This window comes from Simochromis diagramma, unplaced genomic scaffold, assembly GCF_900408965.1.
Source record: "Simochromis diagramma unplaced genomic scaffold, fSimDia1.1 OVJJ01000216.1, whole genome shotgun sequence".
NCBI lineage: Eukaryota > Metazoa > Chordata > Actinopteri > Cichliformes > Cichlidae > Simochromis > Simochromis diagramma.
The window spans coordinates 14,823,590-14,849,594 of NW_024386883.1; the positions used below are offsets into that span (position 1 = coordinate 14,823,590).

The following is a 26,005-nucleotide window of genomic DNA, read 5'->3' on the forward strand; positions in this document are numbered from 1 at the left end:
TATATTGTACGTAGCCCTATTACCCCTTCGTGGAATTCCGATAGCATTTATGGCTCCTTTCAGGACAGATGTGATTTACACATTACACTCCCTTCAAAGATCTTTAGCGTCTCTGACAAAGGTCATGCCTGTTTCTGAAACAATCAAACACTCATCCGGCAGCCACACGCACACTTTAGACTTTACACTTTCGATTTCTTCACTTTTTATTCATCGTTACACATTTTCAGAGGAAATGAAACACACCTCAAAATGGTCACATTTACAATAAGGAATCACGGGCGTGTTGTCATGGTGGAGCTTTTTAAAGATGCAACTTGTGGGTTTTAGAAACTCTGACATTTTTCTGTTTATCTGATACTTCATAGCAAGTCTGCTATTTTACTGATTACTTGTATATAACTTATAACTTACTTGTATATAACTGTCAGATAGTGATTATTTTTTATTATTAATCTATCATCTCAAGCACTGTTGCTTTGGCATCTTGTTTGTGAGTTCCTCTGTCCCTCCTAACGCCATCACGTTTTAATTTTAGGGTTTAATTAGATTAATCTGAATTCTATTCTATTGACATTCATGCCAATGAATGCACCTATTATAGCCTGATCAATACTAGCTGGTGTGTGGATCATGTGGAAAATATAGTTAATCATGTGAAAAGAATTTCACAGGTACCTGTGCAGGATTGTAAAAGCATGGTCTTACTGTTCCAAATGGAGTTAAGAGATCAAGGTGCTGCTAAACACATGCACATGATTTAAAGATCGTTAGCTAATGAGACTACCCACATAAAAGGTTTGGGCAGTTTGACGGTCACAATCCTCCCAGGAGTGGATGTCCCAGCAAATTCATCCTAAAGTCAGACCGTGTAATTCTCTAAGAAACTGCTAAAAACCAAAGAGCTACACCTCAGACCCTAGTGGCCTCAGTTACCATGTTAAATATTATAATTCATGACAGTACGATTAGAACAAGACTGAGCAAGCATGGCTTGTTTAAAAGAGTTGCCAGGGGAAAGCCTTTTCTCTCTTAAAAGAAGATGGCAGCAAGATAATCACACCTCTCCTGGAACAATGTCACCTGTGCAGACCAAAGTGGAGAGGTTTGGCCATAATCACAATCAAACACAGCATATCCACAGTGATTATGATCACCATAGCATAAACACGGTGGTGGAGGGAGCCGCAGGATCTGGGCACCTTGTAGTCATTGAATCGACCTCTGTACACCAAAGTATTCTAGAGTCAGATGTGAGGCCGTCTGTCTGACAGCTAAAGATTGCTTAAAACTGGTTCATGCAACAGGACAATGATCCCAAACAGGAAAAAGAAAAGAGTCAAGGTGATGCATTGACCAAGTATTGCATAAACAAATACTTGCAAACCTCAGTGAACTGAAACCACCCAAATTTCCCCACAACAATGTGAGAGAAAAAGTCATGCAGAAAACAATATATTCAAGAATTTGATCATCTAAAAGTGGTTCTGCAGGGTATTGAATCATGGCCCGCACTTTGTTTTTCTTGCAAATAAAATGGTTACATTTTTAACAGTTCCATCCACTTTGTGGAATGTCCAAGGACGGTGAATTTAGGTGTGGCAAATATGGAAATTAGTATTTTATGGGGGGGGGGGGTTATATTATGTGTCTATGACAGTGATAAGGAAAGCAGCTACCATCTGATATTTGCATTCAGATAAGCTGTATGACCCTTTACCTTGTGCTCAAACTGAATTCCTTTTTTTCCTTTTGAGATATCCTAAGCTGCCCTCATTCCCGGACCCTCCATGCTAGTAATCAAATATGCAATAAACAATGCTCTGTTTCTCTATTTATTACACATTTCTTTACCATGTTGACCTGAAGCCAACATTAGGACCCACTATTAGGAAATAATGATAAAACCTGCTCAACTAAATAGGTTTTAACAAAGAAAAAGGCACTTTAATAGAGGATATTATATTAAAAAGATATGTATTAGAGAGTACATTAATGGGTTTTTGCTCAAAATTGATTAAAAAAAATACCAGAGTTAGAAGAAAACACCAATTATATCCCCTTATTCATATACAGACGAGCTCATTGTCAAAATAAAAGCAAAAATATATATAGAAAAAAACACACACAGGAAAAACTTACTGTTCTGTGCTCAGTAACACAGAAAAGCACATCTTTAAATCGCTTTTTCACAGGACTGAATAACAAATTTAAAAAGAAAAAGCGCCACCACTGTTTGCACTAGTTAAACACACAGAAATAAAGGATTAGATAAAATCTCAATGCCAGACTCTCTACAAGCAGCTATCAGACACTACCTGACAGAGCTCAGCGAAGTCAGGTTAACTGACTTTAAAGAGAGTGTTTACTTGACAGCTGATAGCAGTATCTGAGACTGATGACCTCAGATGAGAGGTGGACAGATACAGAGACAGAGTCACCGGTGTTAATTCATTGGCGGAAGGTTTTCTCTCTATCTCTCTTTCTAAGCCCCATGGCTCTTTAACCTCTTTTAATTTGCTGTTGAAGGATTTTCATCATTTACATAACCCCTTATTTCCAATGGCAGAAGGCTGCTTTCAGCAGCAACAAATTACTGACGAGCTGCTGAGCACAGAGGACAATTTAAATGCCACACATGGCTTTACTCAGTCGCTCAGCCGAGGGCGAATACTACACACGTCTCTTATTTATCTGATAATTTAGCTCTATCTGCTGACAAGTGCTCCATAACACATCCGTCACACAAACTTGGTGATGATATAACACTTGCACTGCCCCCAAGTGGAGAAACAAAAAATTGAATGCCTGCTTACGCAACTACTGATTTTGTTGTATGACTACTTTCGCTAAAGGAGGTAGTTCGTCTATGTGCTATAACACATACACAACAGCTGCAAAGGCATTAATATCTATATTTAAGTTAAGCTGAAAACACAAGCCGCAATTTTAATAAAACACTGTTAAATTCCAAGTTGTTAAATTTACCGTAAATGCTGCGAAAAGGATGACCTTCAAAATAAAAGCCTAGTGGGGTTTGTGTTGCGATATTACCGTTTCCGCAAGGGGAAACACGCAGGTCACGCCTTTTATTTTGAAAGTCTCCACGGGTAGTTGACGTCTGTTTGCCGTTAGCTCAACACTGGTGCTGCTGCTGCTGCTGAGCCTTGGCGGAGTATGTGTGAGTGTGTGAGTATGTGCGAGTGTGTGCTGATGGTGGACTGTTCCCGGTGAAAGACGCCGAACCCGGCCGCGTGAAAAATGCCTCACAGCCGCGTGTAAACCGTCGAAGCTCGCGGAGGGGAGAGAGAGAGTCAGGTGTCCGGGCGGCTAGAGAGGAAAATATGAGCAGGATGTTGCAAGTTTTAGCGTGTGGCGCCGTAGTTTTCCCCGGTCTCTTCTTCGCCTTCAGGAAGATCCTACCGTGTGTGTTCAAACACTGGAGCGATGCCGACGTGGTACTGGTCAGCGAGAGGTAACCCAGCTTAAACTCACCACTTTATACAACACAAACTCACTAACTAGCGCCCGGTGCTAGCTTACTCCCCGCTCTGTAGCTACGGACATTTTCCCTCATCCCGTTAGCTCCTTGGTGTGCTGTATTTTTTTCATACATGACGGAAACTTATTTATGTTGAGTAGCCAGTGTGGTCATTTTAAGCGAAATATATTTTTCTATTTATTTCTACATTTTTGTTGTGCTCCTTTTTCTGCAAATTGGGCTCAATAATCACGAAGAGTATTTGTAACGGTGATTTGCAGATACAGCAAATCCAAACTATGGGTCCCCTGTAGGAAAATACCACAGCAGGCTTTAAAAAGAGTCTTTGTAAGCATGATGCGCCAAGTGCTTTGTTATTTGTTTGCATGATTGCAAAATCGATGATATAATGTGCTTAAAAAGGTGCACTAACATGCATTCAATTGTGGTCCGAAGTTTACATGTACTTATCATGGCATGATTGTCATGGGGCTTTTAACGATTTTTTTGAATAGTTCTTTTTCCAACGTGGAATGGTTTTACAGCATACATCTTTAAGGACTTTAAAAAACAAGAATTGGTTGCACAACTTTGAATCTATTTTGGATTTTCTCCAATCCACACACACACACAAAAGTATCCATACAGGTTTAAATATTATATACATACATTTACTTACACCTTTTAATAAGTGAAGGTTTACAGTGTTAAATTGACGAGATCATGGTCTGTTAATTTGTTAATGATCACTATTCACTACAGCTAGCAGTTTTCCTTTGCAAAGGAAAAAAAGATTCGTTTGACAGTACTTATTGGACTGACCAATACTCAGAATAGTGAGAAAGGCCAAACTATCACTCTCAGCTGATAGGAAATTGGCTAGGATGTTCAGGGACAACCCAGGAACCACCAGGGCTCAAGGCTGCCGTGAACTGGAAACTTCTGGAACAACAGTGTCCTATACTGAAATGAGTTTTACATCGCTGTTAAGTGACAGGGTACTGAGCAAAAATGAAGCCCCTGCCGCAAAATCAACGCCTTCAAGCTTGACTAAAGTTTGCAGCTACTCACATGGACAAGCCAAATGTCATCCATCCAGTCTCTTTGGCATATTCGTATTAGGGTCACGGGCAAGTGAAATGGCTTCTGGAGAAAAACTTTATGATCAAATTAAATAAAGATTTAGCTACAATGACAGCAAGTATGTTTAGAGGAGTAATGCGCCATTATGCTTGCTCTGTCCTGTGTGTCACTCACCAGATTTGACATCACATCCTGTGGCGCTATGGCTGGTCATGCACATCTCGATTTTTTTATTTTTTTTTTAACATGGTGCTGTGTGCTGTGGGTGCCACAGCTGGGTTAAAGACAAGAGTCTGCAGTCGTGCTGGTTTTTACTGCCATATTAATATTCCAGTACAGAAGCTCAGAGGCGTATAGATATACAGAGGGAGATGGTGGAACAGTTTGAGAGTCAACACTTGAGAGTTTGTGGAAAAAACACTCAACAATGTACTTCTTCTCCTATATCAGTTCTCATGTGATGCGACACCTAGTGTTCAGGAGAATACTGCATCAGGGCGTATAAAAACAAGTGAGTGTGTGACGATGTTGTGGTGGCAAGTATAGGGCTTTGGAGTTGACATCACGCCGCAATGTATTGTGGGAGCGCGGCGCCATTTTCCGGGTCCACAAATCAAAACAAACACACTGTGTTGGAACAACGACGACAAGAAACATGCTTAAAAGCAGCTCAAAAGAAAACAGATGGTATAGAGACCGATTGCATCCAGAGGTGAAGCAGCGGTACTTGAAAAAAATAGAGTGCACCGCAAATGTGGACCTATATGAAATACGGCAGTGGAGTAAAGACCCAGACAACTTACCGCCACTGTCCTACCCCAATATCTTCACTTATCTTGTTAACCCTAACCCTCACGTTCGGATTTCGGAGTGCCCCATGTGTAACGTTGGTACCCAGTCTGGATTTGTTTGATCCATTTCATAGGCAGGATTCCCTACAGTTGTGCGAAATAATTAGCGAATCGTTACATAGCACATATGTCTGCACAGTCACTCAATTCTGTTTGTTTGCAATTTCTATAACCTCCGAGAGCCCCAACAATAATATTATTAAGCTATAAAGAGCGATATGTACATATATAGAACTTACCGGAGTGAAAATGTCTGGACACACCAACAGATATCTGGAGATGGAAGCGAACTGGATAACAGCTCGTCTCACGGCTGCTATCCAGGCTAGACGCTTCGTTTTGTAAGGTCCGCCATATAAGCTCCCTCATGTTGCTTCCAGGTCGGGAAAGAATAAAAAGACAAACCCTTTTTAAGCTTATTCCAGCGATCGAACATTGCAGCCGACCACACAGCAAGTACGAACCCTGGCTGTTGTGTGTGCTTTCGGTCCTTTTTCGCTTGTGCTTTGTTTGGACCCGGAAAATGGCGCATCAGGCCAAAATCCTGTCCACGCCCACCCCCGTGACATCACGCTCCAAAGCCCTGTACTGGGGCCTTAAAGGTGACGCATTCCAGCCTAGGAACACTAACATCTGTCAATCACGGTAGCGGTGGTAGCATCATGCTTTGGGGCTGTTTTGCTGCCAGTGGTACTGGTTCATGTAATAATAATGACGGAGGTTTATCTACAAATTCTTCAATGTCACCTCAAACCAACTGCTAGACGGTTGAAACTTGGACACAGTTGGGTTTTCCAATAGGACAATGATCCCAAACGTGTATCAAAAATGGTTTGGGATAGATAAAGCAGGTGAACATGAAGCTGCTAGAATAGCCTTCCCAAAGATAAACCTCAGCCCTAATGAAAATCTGTGGACTATGCCTAAAAGCCGGGTCAGTGCCAGGAAACCAATCAATTTAAATCAACTCCCAATTCTTCCAAAAAGAGGGATCAAATATTTAGCCAGAATTATACCAGAATCTTGTTGATGCCTACCAAAAACATCTGGTTGATGTGCACCTTCCTAAGGTGACATTTAACCATGTGGGGATGTATGTATACTTATGACCCTGTGTGGATTAGAGAAAATCCAAAATTAATTCAGACTTGTGCACCCAGCTTTTGTTTTCTAAAGTCCTTAAAGATGTATGCTGTGTAGTCATTGCACCCTGGAAAAAGTAGCGTTCAAGGAAATCATTAAAAGCTCAAATTTATCATGAATTTCATCCCCATAATGATTGCATGTAAGCTTTTGACCAGAGCATATATAAAATGGTCCTAACTACAGTGTGACTGTAATATCCGCTGATCGATGAGATGAGTTTCTTTTTGCTCAATACAGAAAGCTGTCCACTATGCAGCAATTAGAAAAAAGGTTTCTCCATACATAATACATCTCTCTGAAGAAAATAATTTGTTACACTATTTGTTACATTACTTTTGCCTTACAAAGGATTTATGCTTCTGTCTCAAGTCACTGGTGTAGATACGCAAACCCATGGAAACCCTACGACATAACCTACACTATGCACTTCGCTGGAGATGTAACTACATGTAGCTTGGCAGCCCACAACTAGCGCTGTCAAGTCCTCCTAAGCATTTGTCTACTTTTTTTGCTGCAGTTTGCTAATTTATCAGTGAAAGAATAATTATTTTTACCTCAATGTAAGGAATAATAATCATAGATGTCAAAATGATTTTATCTTGTCCTATTTAATCTCAACAAGTCCTAAAAACAGTCAGTGATCACTGTCTTCCTCTCTTGGTTTTTATTACCGCTATTCGTTTTAAAGCTTCGTTTTTAAAACCATACGTAGTAACTACAGCCCAGCTCATGCAGCAGTAAATTAATGACTAACCTCGTATTGTGGATCGATTATCTCAGTTGTTCTCCTGACTGAAGTTTGGTCTGTTTATAACATCCTGCCATGCGATTTCTTTTGTCCCTAACCATCTGGAACCCGTCAACTTAACTTTTGAATGGAAAAACGTTAGCGTTCATCCTCTAGCTTCACTGTGTTTATGTTATGCTAACATTGCTGTGTCGCTAGCGATCATGTACCACATCATTATATACCAGCTAGCCCAACTTCAGTAACCCTACAAACGTCACTGCTGTTTACTTCCCTGACTTCATTTATATCGGAAGTGTTAGCAGGGCTGTACGTCTTAATTTTTTTCAGGAATCTCTGTCATGGTATATTATATTGAGATGGAAACTAGCGAGCTAACTCCCTGCTAACTTCTAACTCTGTTAAATTTAATAAATTATGTTTTCATGGATGCCTGGTAACTTAATTTTTGCACCTGGTAAAGCAGCCATCATATTATTACAGATTGAAGAATTTAGACAGTTTTTCAACTCTCAGTGATGCCGCATTGTTCGTTTGACTTTGGGACCTGCAGCAGAGTTTGGGTCCAAACATGACTAATAACATCAGACTTTAAGACCGGATAGTGCTATTTTATGCAGCATATGCAACAGAATAGGTTAGACCAGTGGTCCCAAACCCCCAGGCCACGGACTGTTACCATAGCGACCAGAGAGCATTAAGGGGCAGAGCGGAGAATGTTACACTCAATTTTGTTGGCGCATTTCAGGAGGACGCCACTAAAAAAGTTACACAGTGAATTTGCATTTATTATTATATTTACAAAATACAACAGTTTTTGTCTCGGTCGTATCATTTTATTTTGTTGTATTTATCTGTGACACCTTAAAGACCGGTCCGTGGTGCAAAAAAGGTTGAGGACCACTGTGTTAGACAGTATTCATAGACTGTTTATAAATACTAGATTTAGCTTCTGGGTTTAAAAAGTGACTTTAGTTTTTACCTCCATTTAATTTAATTAAAATGCTTTTTCACTTCTTTTTGGTTTAGTTTTTATAATAACTCTGGTTTAAAATGCTTAGCTTGAGTCTTCAAAAACATTTCAGTTGCCACATCCATCTTTCATATACAGTCTAGCTTTTAAATGGCATCTAGTTTCTTGAAAACAATAGCGCAGTTTTCAAATTAAAAAATAAAAAATAAAAAATTGGGGGAGTAGAAAACAATCCTTAATTACATCAGTTTCCCATTCATTACACCTTAGAATAATGCTTATCTACTGATATCAGCCAACCACAACTATGCAGCGTCAGTTCAGTTCTAGTACTTTCACTCCAATAAGTAGTCACAGAGAAATCCCAGGAAGTTACATTTTTTATTAGAGTTGAACAAGCCACGTGAATGAACGATAAAATCATTACATTAGAAACGTTTTTAACTTTGGATCTCATTAGTATTAATTATAAATGTGTTTGGGGGGGGGCATCAGTGTGACTTGCTCACATTTGCACAGTTCAGTTCAGCGCTCATTTGTAAGCTGTCACTCTAGCTAATCCTCTTCTGAGCTCTGGTCAGGGCCGACTGCTGAGTTAGCTATGCACTGAAATATACCGAAGCCTACTGCCGAATAACGCTTCTGCTAATTTACAAATGCTCAGCTATCGGAAAACATCGTTCTTACAAGCCACAGTGCCTGCAGGCTGTCACACTGCTCGCCCTCAACCACTAAACTGGCCTTTAATGTCTACATCTTCTGCCTGTACCATGCTTTGTATCACAGGCTTCCAAGTAGCATAAATTGGACACCTGAAGTATTTGTGTGTGTGTTAACACAAAACAGTTAGCTTTATTTTAACTGTAAATACAAGTTAATGGAAAAAGTGTGGAAGATATGATCATCTCGGCATCGGGGTGATTTTAGAGCTCAGCGGGGACTCCAGTTCCTTCTGTTGTTTACCTCCAGCTTCTCGCTTTCCCTCTCATCTCTGTTAGCTGATTTAACACATGCGGGGCTGAACTTTTCGTGACATTACTGGACAAAGAGATGGATCAAACATTTGCTGACTATGACCTAAAATCAGACATGAGCTTTAATATGCTACTTTTCCCATATGTCCTGTGCGAAAAGGTGCAGGTAAAACTCCTGTTGTGTGCTGCAAGGCACATGCCCATGGGGTGTATATACACATGGACATGTTCCCGTAGGATGTAACTTTTTTCTCTAGTTGAAGCATTTTAACTCACCTAAGTCTCAGTCACACTAGAGAAAAACTGGCAAATAATAAAACCTCAAGACTAGAAAAAAATCAGCGGTTGCCTGGTTATTGAATTGAATTTTTGCTCTCAGCAACTGATTGCAGCACCATCAACCTCTCGGTGGCAACTTTTGGTTACACAGGTTGCCTGTTTCCGCACAACTGGGGTCTTACCTGTCCAGACTGGAGTCACTCTTGGATAGATTTGTGAAGGTTTGCAAATGTATGAATTTAGACAGATAGGCAGCACATTACAGTTGGAGTCAGTCTGCGCCAATCAACACAACCCATATGCACCCCCATTTATTTCTCCAAGGGAGGATACAATATAATTAAGCACACAAACTTGAGTTACTAAGGCTTGTGGCAAGCTGTTTACTGGAATTTAATGCCAAACAACAAGTCTTATTTTGCCCCTGCAATATGTGTGATAGTTGTCACTAGGGCTGGGCCATATTATACCGTTCACGGTAATACCGGTATAATGTTAGGCAACGATAGGAAAATGAAATATCGCGATAGAATATGAGTAAAACGCGCATGCGCAGTGCCTTTGTTTTCATACACACATGGCCGATTGTTGAGTGAAACAGATGAACCAGAATTGGTTTGTAAAAATGGTGCAACTTCAGTGATGTGGAACTGGTTTGGCGTTTGTCCGTCAGATACACGACAAAGCACATTTTTTTGCAGAACATGCAAGCGGCCATCGTTATTGTCGTATTTGTCGGACTAAGATGCTCTTAAATCTGGGAGTAATCTGGGTCCTAAACTCCGTATGCTTCAGGTCAAACGAACACTGCAGCATCACTGGGAGTTAAAAACTGTCTAAATTCTTTCATCTTTAATAAAACGATGAGCATTGCTGCTTTACCGGGTGTAACTATGAAGTTTAACTTCCAGGCATCCATGAAAACAAAATGTATTACATTTAACCGAGTTAGAAGTTAGCAGGAAGCTAGCGGAAGTTAGCTCGCTAGTTTTGCTAGTTACCTAAGCATGATATTGCATGTTCTGACTGAGAGATTTCTGGAAAAATTCAAACGTACAGCTCTGCTATCACGTCCAACATAAATGAAGACAGGAAACTAAACAGCAGTGACGTTTGTAGGGTTACTGAAGTTGGGCTAGCTGGTATATAATGATGTGCTATCTGATCGCTAGCGACACAGCTATGTTAGCATAACATAAACAGTGAAGCTGGAGGACGAACACACTTTTCCACTTATAAAAGTTAACGTTAAAGTTCCTGATAGTCAGAGACAAATGCAATCGCATGGCAGGATGCTGTAAACGGACCAAACTTCAGTCAGGAGAACAACTGAGATAATCCATCCACAATACAAGGTTAGTCATTAATATACTGCAACAACATGGGAATAGAGCAGAATTCATTCATTAATGAATCAATGGTACAAAAGTGGAGGAAGCAAGAAGAATGAGTTTAATAAAGTTTGATTTATCTGACTGCTTTGTTTCGCTTAATGTGCCTTATAATCCCGTGCACCTTATGGTCCGAAAAATACGTACTGCACACTGCAGTTTAATGTTGCAAAGCACCTCTTTTTAACTTCAGTGGATATTATACATGGTTATGCTCAGGATATGTCAGCCCATTTCTACTGGAAATGCCTTTTGGTTAAACTTTCAGCAAGGAATTTGCATTTGCACTGTTACATTTTTATAAAGCTTCAATGTACATAAAAACCAGCTTCTTGTTTAAGTGAAAATAAATGGAAGGTTGTCTTTTTGCGCTAGTAATGTTGTGGAGTTGTATTTTGTCTCGCATCAATTATATCGTCAGTTATATCGTTATCGCAAATTTTCAAATATATATCGTGATAAATATTTTTGGCCATATCGCCCTGCTCTAGTTGTCACTAGGAGTTTATTTGGAAAGAGAGGGGGAGATGTTATCAGAACAAGTGCATACCTGTAATGTCTAGATTTGGCACAGTGCTTAAATGTTTGCATATCAAGTGGCTGACCAAAATGACCGTCAAGCCACCAGGAAATGTGCTGCTCTCCTGGCTCAAACTCAAGATTTCCCATATACGCAGCCAGTGACATTCCAGCATCCATTTATACAATCAAGGGGTTCTGATGGAAGAGTGGGAGAGTTCCTTCTTGCCATGAAATGCACTTTACCCTGTTTGCTTTTTTTGGTTCTGCTGTCACTTTCTTTTGCTCTGCTGCAGTGCCCATGGACCTACACATTACGTAGCCCATTTACTAGAGGAACAAAAACACCACTTCTTGCTGTCAGACACTGTGTGTGTGTGTGTGTGTGTGTGGTGTGTGTGTGTGAGAGAGAGAGAGAGAGAGCACGAGACGGAACACGAAAGAGCAAGTAGTCCATGTGTAACAAAACAGTCAGTGCGAAGACCTGGTAACACTGAAAGGGAAGCTGAGGTTGTTCGCTGGCCTGACACAGTAGGGAAGAAAAGACAACATTACCGAACAAGGCAACAAAGAATTCTTCCCCTTTTTCCCCACTGCACGCTCCTCACCCCGTCGAACTCAACTTTTCAGCTGCAGGGGGGAGAGAGGGGGTTATTGGCGGACACACAATGAATTGGCTGTATGAACTGAGTCTTGTGACAGAGTATGAGACCATACAGCCTTAGAAGGCAGTAAAGCCGGTGTGAGGGGATTGAGTTTGTGGGGGAAAGAGAGAAGAAGGCCTGTTAAGTTTTCCTAGCTCAGACCTGTGGTTTTTGTACTTGCGTGTCACATGGCTATTGTTCACTTGCTGATGCCGGTATCATTGCTGTGGTCCCCCGCCGTAAACCTTGGTTTGAGCTGACTGCAGGTTCAAGCAGGAAACCACAAATACTCTATTTCTCAGCACTGCCATTTGTGAGTGCACTGTTTTTAAAAAAAAAAAAAAAAAATGAAAGAAAGCAAGCAAGCAGTCTTTTGACCTTCTAAAACTAGCCTGAGTATGTCTGAGTGCAAACTGTAATCACTTACTCACTCAGACTAAGAGAGTTTGGTGCTTTGTGGCCAGTGTTGGGAAGGTTACTTTTAAAATGTATTCCATTACAGAATACAGAATACATGCCCCAAAATGTATTCTGTAACGCATTCCGTTACGTTACTCAATGACAGTAACGTATTCTGAATACTTTGGATTACTTAATATATTATCATGCTTTTTACAACAACGTGAATGTACTATTGCTGTGATTTATTACTATTACTGAAGGTCCGCAACTCCGAACTGTAGTAAAGGGACCTCTGACTAATACGGCGGGGTCCCTGTCGGCTTGTAGCCGAAAAATAGCTTTACTTTGTTGTGTGGGTCAACTTTTCTTGCGAGAGACAGAGAGAGGCGTTGAAAGACTGCTCCAACGGAACTTATTGTTTTCGGAGGAAAACACGAACACGGTGTACAGTCGAGTCTTAATAGCTTACTTACAACTGGGCTCGTCAGGCACTCTTCTTGGCTGCAGTGGTTATTATTATATTTACATGCTTCCAGCTCCCGTTTTTCCTCGATGACAACTCGTACCTTTCCACTCCCCTTTTTCTCCCTCCTCGCGCTCACAGACCCATAACGTGTATGGCAGTCCATTCTCCCTGCAACACGGACTACACTGCCCATGATGCTACATTCTTTAGAGCTATGCTTGTAGCATTCTGCCTGTTAGCTTAGCACAACAACAACGAAAAGGCGCTCTCTCACCCAGGAAACACACACAGTCGCAGAGAGAGAGAGAGAGAGCGTCGTCCTGTAACCATGGCAACCGTAACGCTGCCGCCTGGAACAACAGAACGTAGCTGTCAAACAAAACCCAAACAGTCCTGACCCGCGACAATATGAAACAGGAAAGTACCTTAGTGTAATCCATTTATTTCAACAAAGTAACTGTATTCTGAATACCACCTTTTTAAACGGTAACTGTAACGGAATACAGTTACTCATATTTTGTATTTTAAATACGTAACGGCGGTACATGTATTCCCTTACTCCCCAACACTGTTTGTGGCTGTATGTGTAATACCTTGGTGGATCTATGGGAACTCGCTATCAATTCACGTTAAAAGGTGTGCTATCATCATAATCATGACCCCAAAAAATGCACGAATGGCATTTTTTGCTTCCCTTTTCAACTTCATCCACTTAAAAAAAATGACGTAGCTTCTGAAAAGTACTCTTTTTAAAGGCAACCAGAGATGATACCCGTGGATGCAGAAAAGTCCTGTAGAAGTCTACGGATAAAAAGGCCCTTGACTTTGACCTCTGTTAACACTTTTCTGATGATGTGACTCATTCTGAGGAACTGTTTCTGATCCTATACATTACTAAGTCGACTAGCATAAGGTTGCTATTGCACAAATGTTCAAATGGGAGTAGAAGGTTCTGTGGATGGCTTACTGGCAAAGAGCTAATTAATAAACCAAGACTCAGCCAGTTCATTTCAGTACTAACAAATCTTATCTACCCAAAGCATCAGGTTTAGAAATTAGTAGTAAACTAATGGAACAGTGTAAGTGCAGGTTTCAGCGTTTCTCTCCAGAAATAGCAAAGTGTTTTTGAGAGGAAAAGGAGAATCGATATATTTCTGATATAAGGGCGAACTCTTCTGTTGGAAGTTGCTGGGGAGCTGTCTGGATAAATCTGACAGTTCTGGTGAGGTTCAGGATTCATCCAGCAACATATTAACAACTAGCCTTATGTAATTACTGAGCTCATCTCAGACTTTCTGTTGGCCCATTATGAAAGCGTTAGCAGGGACTTTTATAGAGTAACAACAGTTTGTCCCTCATCTTACAGTTTGTATTAACCTAAGCTTAATTCTGTAGCTGGACACAATGCAGAAGATATTTTTGTCAACTACTCCACCTTAAACCATTCGAGTATTATTGTCAGTAACTGCTTTTTTCCCCCTCACAGAAATACTTTGGACAGAACCAGTATATCATCTTAAGATGTCAACTTGTTAGCCTTAAACTACTAACTTCTAAATCAGATAGACTTTGTAAATCCCATTTTTCATGCATGCCTTTATGTTAAACTTTATTGTAACACCTGGGAGAACAGCCATGGCTTGATGGTTTTAGTGTTTGTTTGCCTTTGGAAACTGAAGGAGTTTATGAGAAACCAATAAGCTTGGTTAAACAGTCAGCTGACTTATATCTTAAAGGATAAATAATTAAATTAGTCAATAAATCTTAGTAAACTCTATAACACTGCATTAGTAAAGACTAGATCTTTGCCATACCTCAATATAATTACTGTTAATATATGTACATGTGATTAATCTTTGCTGGAAAATTGAAAATGAAAAGTCCATAGCCAAGAATTTGTGCAGTGTTAAGTACCCCAGTTCTCAAGAAATATGTAATCATTTTCCTTGGTAGTTCGCTCAAGCCTCTCATCTATTATTTACAAGGGCTAAGTAATTATCCCACTTGTAGCTTCACAAGATATTCAATTTAAGGAGGTCCAGTTAGAGACGATTTCAACAACTGGGTGTCAAATAAAAGTGCAGTTCAACAGTATTTCAGTGTTATTAATTATCGCAATGATGTGAAGGATACTTTAATAATATTAAAACCATAAATAAAAATAAATAAAAAAATAAAATTATAGTAAAATGTTCTTTTTCCTTAAGTACATTTCACATGCACATAGGGGTGGGCGATAGAAACGATATAAATTTGGCCAATGATAGAGATTTTAACTATACCGCTCTATCGCGATAGCGCATGTTGATGATGTCATCAAGCTGCGCCTGTTTTGGTCAAAAGCATCGCAGCGGCTACAACCATTATCATCTGCAAATTATGCCGGGCGACAGTCATAGCAAAGAGATGAAGCACTTTTGAAACATGGGGAAAGCCAAAAACTGCGCTTCCTCCACTTCCGTAACGTTGATTCATTAATGTTGAATTCTCTCGCAGCTAGGGCTGCTTGATTATGGCAAAAATGATAATCACGATTATTTTCACTGAAATTGAGATCTGGATTATTGGACGATATTTATTTAACCCTTTAAGACCTACCATAGAACCAAGTCCGCCAGAGCTTATATTATTTTTTTTACATGCTGTAGTGGGAGCATTTTTGGGAGCATTTCAAGTTGCTATACATCAATACAACTGTTATAGCCCATATTTTAATAATATGTATGCATTAAGTCCATAGTAACTACATCAACTGCAAAAAAGTGCAATAAACTACAAAAAAATTAAAAATCGTTTTTGTTTTTTTTACATATATTTCTACTTGGAAAAATTTAAGAGGTTTATCCCTCAAAACTTTAAATACCAAAGAAATTGCAAAAAATTGTTTACAACAACAGGAAATTTATTTTGAGTGTCTTCATAGTTTTATTTTGGAGATACATTATTTTGGAGATGTAAAACAGACCCATCGGGAAAATCAGTCAACAATGCGCTGTGTTAGATGGGCGGCTGTCTGTCATGGCCGCAGTGACTGCTGGGGAATAAAGGACATGTTTTGTCATTTCAAAGCAGCTTAGTGTCAGTGCTGCCAAGTTGGAGAGCATCCAGGGAACGAGCTTCACTGAGCAAAAGTCATTCATAGTTTTGGAAAAAAAAAACACAACCCACACACAAAAATTTAATTGGTGAGATAATCCAGCTTTCTGTTTAAATTGGACAAAATAAATCTGTTGAAACAAGAGAAAAAAATCAATTTCTCTGTGATTGTTCACTCATCAAGGTCACAACATCACAGGCACTATTTATTAAAAATAATTTTGTAATGAAGTTGCTATAAACGTAAGCAAATAATTATAAAACACAAGTCAGATCTCAGTGTAGGAGTTACTTGTTTCATAGGTGCGAGGCCGGTGAATGTTGTGCATGCCTTTCTCCACTCCACTCCAACTGACACTTCAAATAAAGATGTACCAAGTTCTCCTATGTCACAGGTCTGTTTATAGATGAGGAAAGTTGAAGCCAAGTACTGCTAATCCCATCACGGTACACCGATCTTAAGCGGCTCACCTGAAGCAGCACTTGTGTAAAACTGACCTGTATTTGTTGGGCTTTGCCCTGTCCTAGAGCTATTAATCACATTGAAAACACGCATAATTTGACTTGGATTGAAGTAATTTGTTAAATTTTCTTGTAGCATGCAGTTTTACCAGCTCAGATCTGAGTGAATTTTATTTGACCCAATAATTTCCCATATGGCATCACAAAAAACTAAGCCAACACCTGCCTTTTTATTTTGAGTTTATTCATAATTGTAGCAAAGATCAAACTTTAAAACTAGATGATGATAATAATAGGGAGTGTAGTAACACAAATATTAACTTTTGTATTACATTGGTGTAATCTTCTAAGCAAAGTGCTTATAGAAACAAGTCTTGGCACTAGGCAGTCATCTTGGCAGCACCTCTGGGCAGTTCTTTAGGTAATTAGTGTTGAGCCCCGGGAGAGACATAACTTCATTTTCAGTGGTAACCAATTAAATCTCAAAACCATTTCACAAGTATGCTGAAATTTCCCCAGAATAAGCTTTTGAAACTTTTTATCCATGTAGGTTTTACTTAATGACACTGCTGCTTTGTAGCTTCATTAGTGGCTCAATCCAGACGGCTGACACAATCAAGCTCTGTAGCCAACAGGACTGAACAGTTGCTATAGTAATACACCTTATCCAATAGTTGGTGAAGAAATTCCATAAGCATACTTCCATGTATCTTTACTATGATAACATATAGATATGTCTGCTGCCACACATGTGAAACTGTCACCTGTTGATTGGCTGTTTAAGATCAGAACTATCACCATATCTGCTGTTATGAAACTCTGTTATTAGACATATCAGGCAGTATCTTTGGCATTGTGTCTGTACAAGGGTTTTGTTTGAAAAACTATGGCTGTGTCTGACTTCCTGACCTCCTTGCCTGCTCTGCAGCTTGACTTGGCTTTTGTTAAAGACAAACACAGCGCCAATTTAAGTGTCATGAATGCCCTTCTGAAACACACCGCTGTGTGAAGTTGCAAGCGTTGGCTTGGCTTGAGTGGGTGTGATGATCTCTGGCTTTGATGCAGGCCTGGTGTATTTCTGGGGTCAAGAAGGGTCCACTAAGTAAGCAGTTCACAGCAAGTTGGGGTTACAGGGTTACACAGGAAACTGGAGCCTGGAAGGTCCGCCAGCAACTAACCGTCAGCTAGAAAGCTTCCTGTGTGTACACAATTGTTCTGGTGGTCCTCCTTCAAGGGATGAAACCTCACCAAAAATGTAATAAAAATATTTTGGCTAGCACCAACAGGATAATGCATAACCTCCGTAATGTAGTCATGCATAAACTATATGCAGACCTCACTTGTGCTTCATCACCCCCAAAGGCCCCTGGTGACTCACAAAAACCCCTGGGCTCAGCTGTGTGTTAATATATTGGCAGGTTAACAATTGCCTATTAGTGCTAAAAACAAAGTGCAGCTGAACTGATGGCTATGTTGATCATAAACCAAGGAATTAAAGTTTTGGACTAACAGGGCCAGCAGAACAACATTAAGATACTTCAAAGAAGTTTTGTTTTCCTTCTGGGGTGCTGGCCATATTGAGATTGGACAGATTTCTAAAGACACAATCGGGACAATAAATATCTGAACATATATTACTTTTATCAGCTTCACTGAAGTTTCTATTACATGTTACAGCCATCCAGTGCATAAATGACAATATTCTCCCTTTTTGCAGGCTGGTGTCCTCTATCCATGCTGCCATGGCAACCACAGCAGGAGCCGTTGTCGTGTCATCATGCTGCGGCAACGTCATTAATGACAGGTGAGACTTCATGTAAATAACCCCTTTAGTGAAACATTGGTTATCACTGGTAACACATGAACGCAGCAGCTATGCTTCCTGGGCCTCCCTTTGGTGGGATCTGTTATTCCAAAGACTCAGGCCTCAATTTTGATTCACTGACTCAAGCATAAATGTTAGTCACAGCCTGCTAACAGTGAACAAAGTTGCTTAATCTGTCTTAGAAGCTGCACAATCTCGGCGTGCTTGTGAGGTGAAAATGCGAATAATCACTCGGCCCTAACACAGTTCGCTGAAGTCTTTGACATAACATTCGTGCTGTTAATTCTTCACGTTCTTCACACACACAAACAGTCTAAAGTGTGAACTTGCATACTCCACAATTAAAATAAATTGATCGACACGCTCCTCCTCGCTTTATTCAGAGACCTCTTTGTCTCCTCTTCTCCCGCGGTTACTGTTACTGTTCCTGTTCCTTGTCCTTTCAATCCTTGATTGTTCTAGTATTTTTCTTTTTGGCTCGCATAACTTAAAGTAGTTGCTTTTAAGTTTTGTTTGTTTTGTTTTTTTTAGGAACTGTTTTTGGTTAATCTGTGGCTGCCTGCTCACTTGCCTGCTAGCATTACAACATCCTACCATTAACATAACCTTAGCTGCTGAGATTTCTTCTTCCTGTTTTTACGTCACAGATATAAAGTACATTATTTGGGTGTTTTAGTGTAACTGGGAAACTGGATGCTTGTCATCCAGGAAATAGAAGCAGCATTGCTGTCCTGGAGGTTAAGCAGAAATGTTGATAGGACTTTTTGTTGCATCCCATCTGAGTGATAGCTCTTACCTTTAACGGCTCTGCTCATTCAGCAAAGCGTCTGAAGACTAAATGCGCTAATCTGTGATGTCGGAGGGGTTGTTGCACCAGAGCCTCATCAGCACATATTTAAATGGTTTTACTTTATTGGGAATTGGTTATAAATCAGAAGATCTGGTACCTACATTGCGATTATAGCATGAAACACTCCCCCTGCTGCTGAATATGATGCAAGCAGTCATGTAACGTTAAAGATTTTCAGACTAACTTCCTTTGTGATTGATAGGGCAGTATCTTTCCTTGGGCAGCAGTCTGCCCGTTTCTCTTATTGAACCAGCTGCTTTCATGCTGCCTCACATCAGCCAGCTGGCAATGAGTTACTGTTAGCGTTAGCACTGGCCACTCTGTGCAGCTGAGGAAAGTGTGACGCTAGGTTAATGCCAGCCTATTAATCCTTCACTGAGTCAGCGACCAGACCCTGGCAGTCCCAGTTTCAGACTGCTAATCTCTTGCGCCCCCCCACTCCAAATCACCCACAGAGCTTAATTCCTCCACAACGCTGCTCAGTTCTGCTGTCCTGTGACGTGCGCTCAACCCGGGGGCTTATGCTCCAGAGTTAGACCCACAAATACTCTAATTCTCCATCGCAACCTGTCCCTTCTTTTAGCCTTTAGTGGTTAAGTTGCAGAAATGGCGGTGTTCACTGTATAAACTGCACAATAGAACCACTAAAGTAGCTCAAACTCACCTGATTGGCCAGACTCTAACATTAGCTCCAAATAAAGTGGTTAATATGATCTGGCAACACTGTTTATCTAATTGGTTGTGCTTTTTCCCTCATTTAACAATATTTTCTATACTTTATATTTGAGAGACAAACAAAATTAGGAATGCACTAAGCTATAGGGCTGCCGTGAAAACCATTTTTTGTTGTAATCTATAATAAACAAAGCTTTGTTTAGTGGTGGCAAATAAGAAGGCCAGTGCTTTTCTTGTTGTTATTTCTGAAACAGTCTGAGCAGTCCTGCATACCCCCACCAAGGCTGGAAATGAGCACCACTCTAAAAATGAGTAAAGACACAAAATGTCTAAGTTAATCATTTCTAAGCTCCGTCAAACCAGAGCCATTGTAGAAGTTTAACATGTATGTGTCCATATCTGTTTAAACAATCCTGCTAATAAACAGGTAGGCAAACAGAGCATAAGAACAAAAATAACATAAGCACCTGAGGACGGTGAAATTCTTATTTATCTTCTATTATTATGCGAGTTACACCAATGAGAACCTATACAGCAAGAGACCAGGCAGTTCTGTTTTATGTATGTCTGGGGGACTAGTGCTTTCTTTTGTGTTATTTAATACAGAAAGTATATACATTACAGAATCGGCTCATGTAGCCTTCCTTCCTCCCTAAGCTGTTTGTTGTGCCTTACTGTTCTTAATCGCCATCCACTGACCTTAAAAGCTAGAGAAGCCAGTGGGAGGTCAGGGGTCAGTAGCTCAGCTTTACACTCCTTTCTGTCCACATAATTAACCATCACAGTAATCAGTGCTCATTAGGCTACTGGAGCTATCCAAGCTGTTGATTTTACTGTACTTACACAAGCTTGTCTTAAAGCTTTCTGATGCTTTGCACGGGACAGAGGGTGGTTAAAAAAAGTGCAGGTTTTTATTTAAATCTACTGAAAGTAAATGTCTTGTTGTTGTTGGGTTTTTTTTTTTTTTACGTGTTTTTTCTAGGACTAAATGCTGTGATAGTGCCTAGGCCTCCTTCTGTTCTATATTCACTGCCCACTGTAAAGGTAAAACCCAGCATTAGTAAGGTGTACCTAATAGAGCAGAAACGTTCCTCAAAGATGTTGGTCCATATTGAAATGATAACATCACACAGTTGCTGCAGATTTGTCAGATGCACTTCCAGGATGTGACTCTCCCATTCCACCGCATCCTGGAAGTGCTCTATTGGATTCAGATCTGGAAACTGTGGAGGCCATTTGATTACAATGAACTCAATGGCATGTTCAAGACACCAGTTTGAGATCATTTGAGCTTTGTGACACAGCATCTGATTTTGCTGGAAGCAGCTGGATTTCCTGGATTTTGCTGGAAAATTAGTGTGCTGTGGTTGTAAATGGATGGGACATGGTCAGCAGCAATACTCAGCTGGGCTGTGGTGTTAAAACAATGCACAATTGGTACTAAGGGGCCCCAAGTCTTCCAAGTAAATATCCCCCGCACCATTACACCAACAACTACACCACAAAGTCAGTTAAATCACCTTTCGTTCCTACTCCATTTGGATCTCAGCAGCTCCCCTTAACCAAATTCCTAATGCCTCTTTTTCACTGGCACCTACTCGGCCTTACTAGGATTTTCCTTTAGGTAGTAGTATCTGTTACTGGGCACTTTTTTTTTTTTTTTTTTTTTTTGGTACCTACTCGACTGGGATTCCAAGCTCCCTGAGTTAACGCCGCATTACTATACTATACTATACTACAACCCCACCCACACTGAGGTGGCACTCTATTTTAATTACTGAAACTGAGCTGAGTCGAATCCGGTCTTTAAGTCTGACGTCATTAGCCGTTTCCGGGTCCAAACTCCACTTCAGGTCCCAAAGTCAAACGAACACTGTGGCATCACTGAAAGTTAAAAACGGTCTAAATTCTTTCATCTTTAATAAAATGATCAGTGTGGCTGCTCAACTGGGTAATTAGGTTTAACATCCAGGCATCCATGAAAACAGAATTTATGAAATTTAATGGAGTTAGAAGTTAGCAGGAAGTTAGCTTGCTAGTTTCCACCCAAACATAATATACTACGTTCTGACTTAGGGATTTCTGAAAAAATTAAAATATACAGCTCTGCTATCACTTCCAACATAAATGAAGACAGGAAACTAAACAGCAGTGACGTTTGTAGGGTTGCTACGTGGTGGCTAGCTACATAGCTATGGTTAGCATAATGCAGTATAAACACACTTGAGGATGAACTCTGACTTTATTCCACTTGATAAAAGTTAATGCGAGGGTTCCCGAAGGTTAGGGACAAAAGCAATCGCATGGCAGGATGCTGTAAACGGACCAAACTTCAGTCAGGAGAACAACTGAGATAATCCATCCATAATACGAGGTTAGTCATTAATATACTGCTGCATGGGCTGGGCTGTACTTACATTGTAAGGTTTTAAAACTTGAGCTTTAAAATGAACAGTGATAATAAAAACCAAGAGAGGCCGACAGTGATCACTGCCCTTTTTAGGGGCTTGTTGAGATTAAATAGGACAAGATACAAAGCATTAAAACATGTTAAAAACACAACAGCCTTAATAAACACAGAGTAGTTTGGTCCCAGAAACAGGGTTCATATGTCATCACTTAAATATCGGATAGAGTCGAGTTGAATTGCTGTGAGTGGAAAAGAGCCATAACTGTGCTGAACTGCGGCCATGATATTTGTGTAAATGAGCAGCTATATCGGTGCTCCTAACAAAGTGACCTGTGAATGTAAGACTGGTAAATGATTAATATGGTTTTATAGTTCTGGTAAAGATTTTTTTCATGATTTTTATTTAAATAAATCAAACATACATGGGTCATTCCATAAAAAAACATTTAAAGCCTTCCACCTGACTCCCTCAGGATCAGGCAAGTTTGGTTTTTTTTAATTTTATAAAGCCAAGCAAAGTTTTACTTTTATATTCTGAATATTTTCCACATTACAGACTCCCAGAGTGCAAAGGCACGAGTCTGTATTTGACTTTTTTTTTTTTTTTTTTTTTTAAATATACCTCAGTTTCTATAGCTTCTTAAGCAAGCTGTGCAGTCATATAACATTTTCAGGTCTGAAAAACACACTTACGCTTTAAACTTTAAAATCTAGCCATATCAGTTTAATACCCGTTACAAACAAAAGTAAATTAATGTACTTGTTCAGCACTTTTTTTTTTTTTTTATTTCACTAGCCTGTGTCATGTAAAATTATAGTTTCAGTGGCAAAACTTCCTCAGTTTTGTGTCTATGTTGTAGAGAAATGGAGACAGACACTGATACCCTGGATGTTTAATCTGTTTTCAGATCATTCACTGGAGAAAATGTCAAAAAGCTCACTCTGTGTAAACTTTCAGGGATCATATCACCATGTAAAATAGGCAATTGGTCAAAACGAGTTGCATCTCATGAAAGGTCTGGGTTTTTTTTTTACCCGCATTGTGATAGCAGGCTCAACTTCTTAATAATGAGTATTCAATTATTTGAACATCATGGTCATCCATTTTCGATAGAGGCATTCCTGTGGGTGATTCTGCTGTTAGTTGTAGACACTGATAACAATTTTATTTTGTCTTCCTCAGGCACTGGCTGGCCACCTACTTTGTCATCTGGTACGGTGTCCCCTACATGACGTACGACATCTTTGCCATGTACCTCAGTCACTACTACCGCTTCCACATCAAAGGGCATGAGGACTACAAGCAGCATTCACTGAGGACCATAAACTCCTTTGTCCGTAAGGAGTTCCTGCTGGTCCTGCATCACATCGCTCTGCTCACCATCCTGCTGCCTGTCACACTGGTGAGGAGGGCTGATGGGGAAAAATTAGGGAGGGGCTGAGATGGTATTTAGTACCACAGATAAATAATTAGGATAACTAATACATGCAAGTACTATTAGTGATAGACTGCTATATTTGTATATGTGATAATTTAAGGAATATACAATTAGCTTAGGAATATATATAATTAGCTCTTTTCCAGCACAATGGTACCTCAAAGAGAAGCCAAACTTATAAGACACACCTGGATTCATATCTGTGAGAAATAGCCCCTCAGTATCATCTGTTATCACTTCTTTTGCTTGTAGACCCATTTGATAGCATATCACAGCATCTGAACCTAGCATGGGGTCTGTAGTTTTTGTGTTTTGCAGAAAGCCCCACTTGTATGTAGCTTGCCTCTATCAACAAAGAGTCTCACTGCCTCTGGTTCAGATTGAACGTCTGATAGGCCATGTATCTGTCAGAATGGGTGTGTGTCCTTTTTTTTTTTTTGTTTTTATTTTTTTTTTAAACAAGAGCCTCTTTAGCTTCCTCATCACCATGTTAAGTCACTGCATTGGTTAGTGACATCGTGGGGATTTATATTTGGCGCTTGAGGTGTGCTGCACGAGCTTGCAACTTTTCCAGAGCACACTACTCAGAAAAACCTCCACATTGGTGCTGTGATTGTGACAGTGACAATGGCTAGCATAACCAGGTCAGTAGCATTGTGCAGTGGACTTTTGACATCCCTGGTCCAGCTGAAGCCATAAAACTATTAGCTTTTCCATAAATTACACTGATAGTTCTTTAAGTGCTGGGCATCTGCACTGGTGTCTTCTTCACCCTGAGTCAGGGCCTCTGCTGTGTGCTAATATAGTAAGTTCAAATTTCACTCATTAACTTCTGTGCAGGTGCACTAATAATGAATGTTTGACACAACATCCTGATCCACCTGAAATGTGCGCCAGTTTGCACCTCAATTGCAAACTGAAGCACAAACCACCTGGGAGGGAAACACGAGAAGGGCATGAAAGGCTGGAACTCACCATTTAGCAGACTGACCTTTCAAAGTAAGAGCGAGGACATTGTTCAGTAGTAAAGTCTCAGAGGGATTAAACAAGTACAATTAAAACGTGCAAAAAATGAGTGGTCAGAGATACGTTGCCTGTGGGTGGACTTTTTAAAGGAAAAATGGCATTTAACATATAATGGCTTTATTCTTTTCCTGGTATTTTCCATAATAGAAAATTAAATTCCTTATTGATGTAGGGAAATGGGCCATATTCAGTGATTTGAGGAATCCAGCTCTAAATTATTAATAAATCACAGAACTCATGTTATGTTTCTGTGAATTTAATGATGTTAAATGTGTTGTACTTTCAGTCAGGCATTAGTTTATTTCAGTGTAGCACTAGATTAATCTTAAAGGGGGTTAGTATTCTCTTTCAGTCTTCTTTAATAAGTGTTCACTGCCAGTAATACTTTATTACTGAGTACTCTAATGTTGTGCAGTGGTTTCAAATCAATTCTTGCCTTAAGCTGCATTATCTCTTAATGATTACTTAAGTGGTGGCAAAAAATAGATTTCATTCTGCATGTCCTTTTTTTTTCAAACCTCAGTTGAAATAAATGGACAATAAAATGGACTTCTGCTTGGAATTAAGAGGGAAAATGCACTTTATAATTAAAAAAAATTGCTTTGGAAAGTGGTTTGCAGTTATATCAAAGACGTGCGTCATCATGCTAATCCACCTCCACATAACATCTGTTATCTCACCGCTTTGTTAATGTACAGTAAACACTAGCTCAGAACTGCTGCACATGCTTTTAAGGCTGTTTGTTGCTTATGGAGTCAAGCAGACGTATAAACAAATTTTCAACACAACATTTTCATACTTAACCAAACATCTGTGTCTTTTTGAATTCCCCGTAGTGGCGTCTGAAAGCATCATTATCAGTAAAGCTGTGATGCAGAGTGCTTTACTTCCTCTTTAGAAGGACCAAGGAAACCACAGAAACAATGATGGTGTCAGTTCTGTTACAAATAGGTGGCTTAAACTAATTAAGAGTCCTTTCACAGGCCGTACTGAGTCAGTACTGAACAGCTTTTTATGTGACACAACAAAATGGAAATAATTGTAAAGAGTTACTGAAGCTGTTCCTAGATGCCTTTTGGGGAGTAAAAGATGTTGCTAATATTGAAGTTGGTAATGTTGAAGTTAAAGTTAAGTATAGTGGTGACTGTTGTGAGTGAATAGGATGTAAACCCAAATCTACAAAGCTAAGTCTGGGTGCGATATAGTGTGGTGAAAGGGTGGAGTGCCAAGTTATAAGTTAACACAAGCAAATATTGTTAGCCGGC

At 39.9% G+C, this 26,005-nt stretch overlaps 1 protein-coding gene across 2 annotated transcripts in view; it reads left to right on the forward strand.

Moving 5' to 3' along the window:
• The first annotated feature begins 3,106 nt into the window (after positions 1-3,106).
• The window catches only part of tlcd3a (TLC domain containing 3A), a 44,275-nt gene continuing 21,376 nt past the window's right edge, over positions 3,107-26,005 (forward strand). The window contains exons 1-3 of one of the 2 annotated variants that reach the window (XM_040032441.1): positions 3,107-3,475; positions 18,233-18,319; positions 23,459-23,678. In XM_040032441.1, coding sequence (XP_039888375.1) covers positions 3,345-3,475; positions 18,233-18,319; positions 23,459-23,678 — 438 coding nt within the window. In that variant the 5' untranslated portion in view covers positions 3,107-3,344. The remainder of the gene's footprint in view (positions 3,476-18,232; positions 18,320-23,458; positions 23,679-26,005) is intronic. The other variant, XM_040032440.1, reaches the window with a different exon arrangement.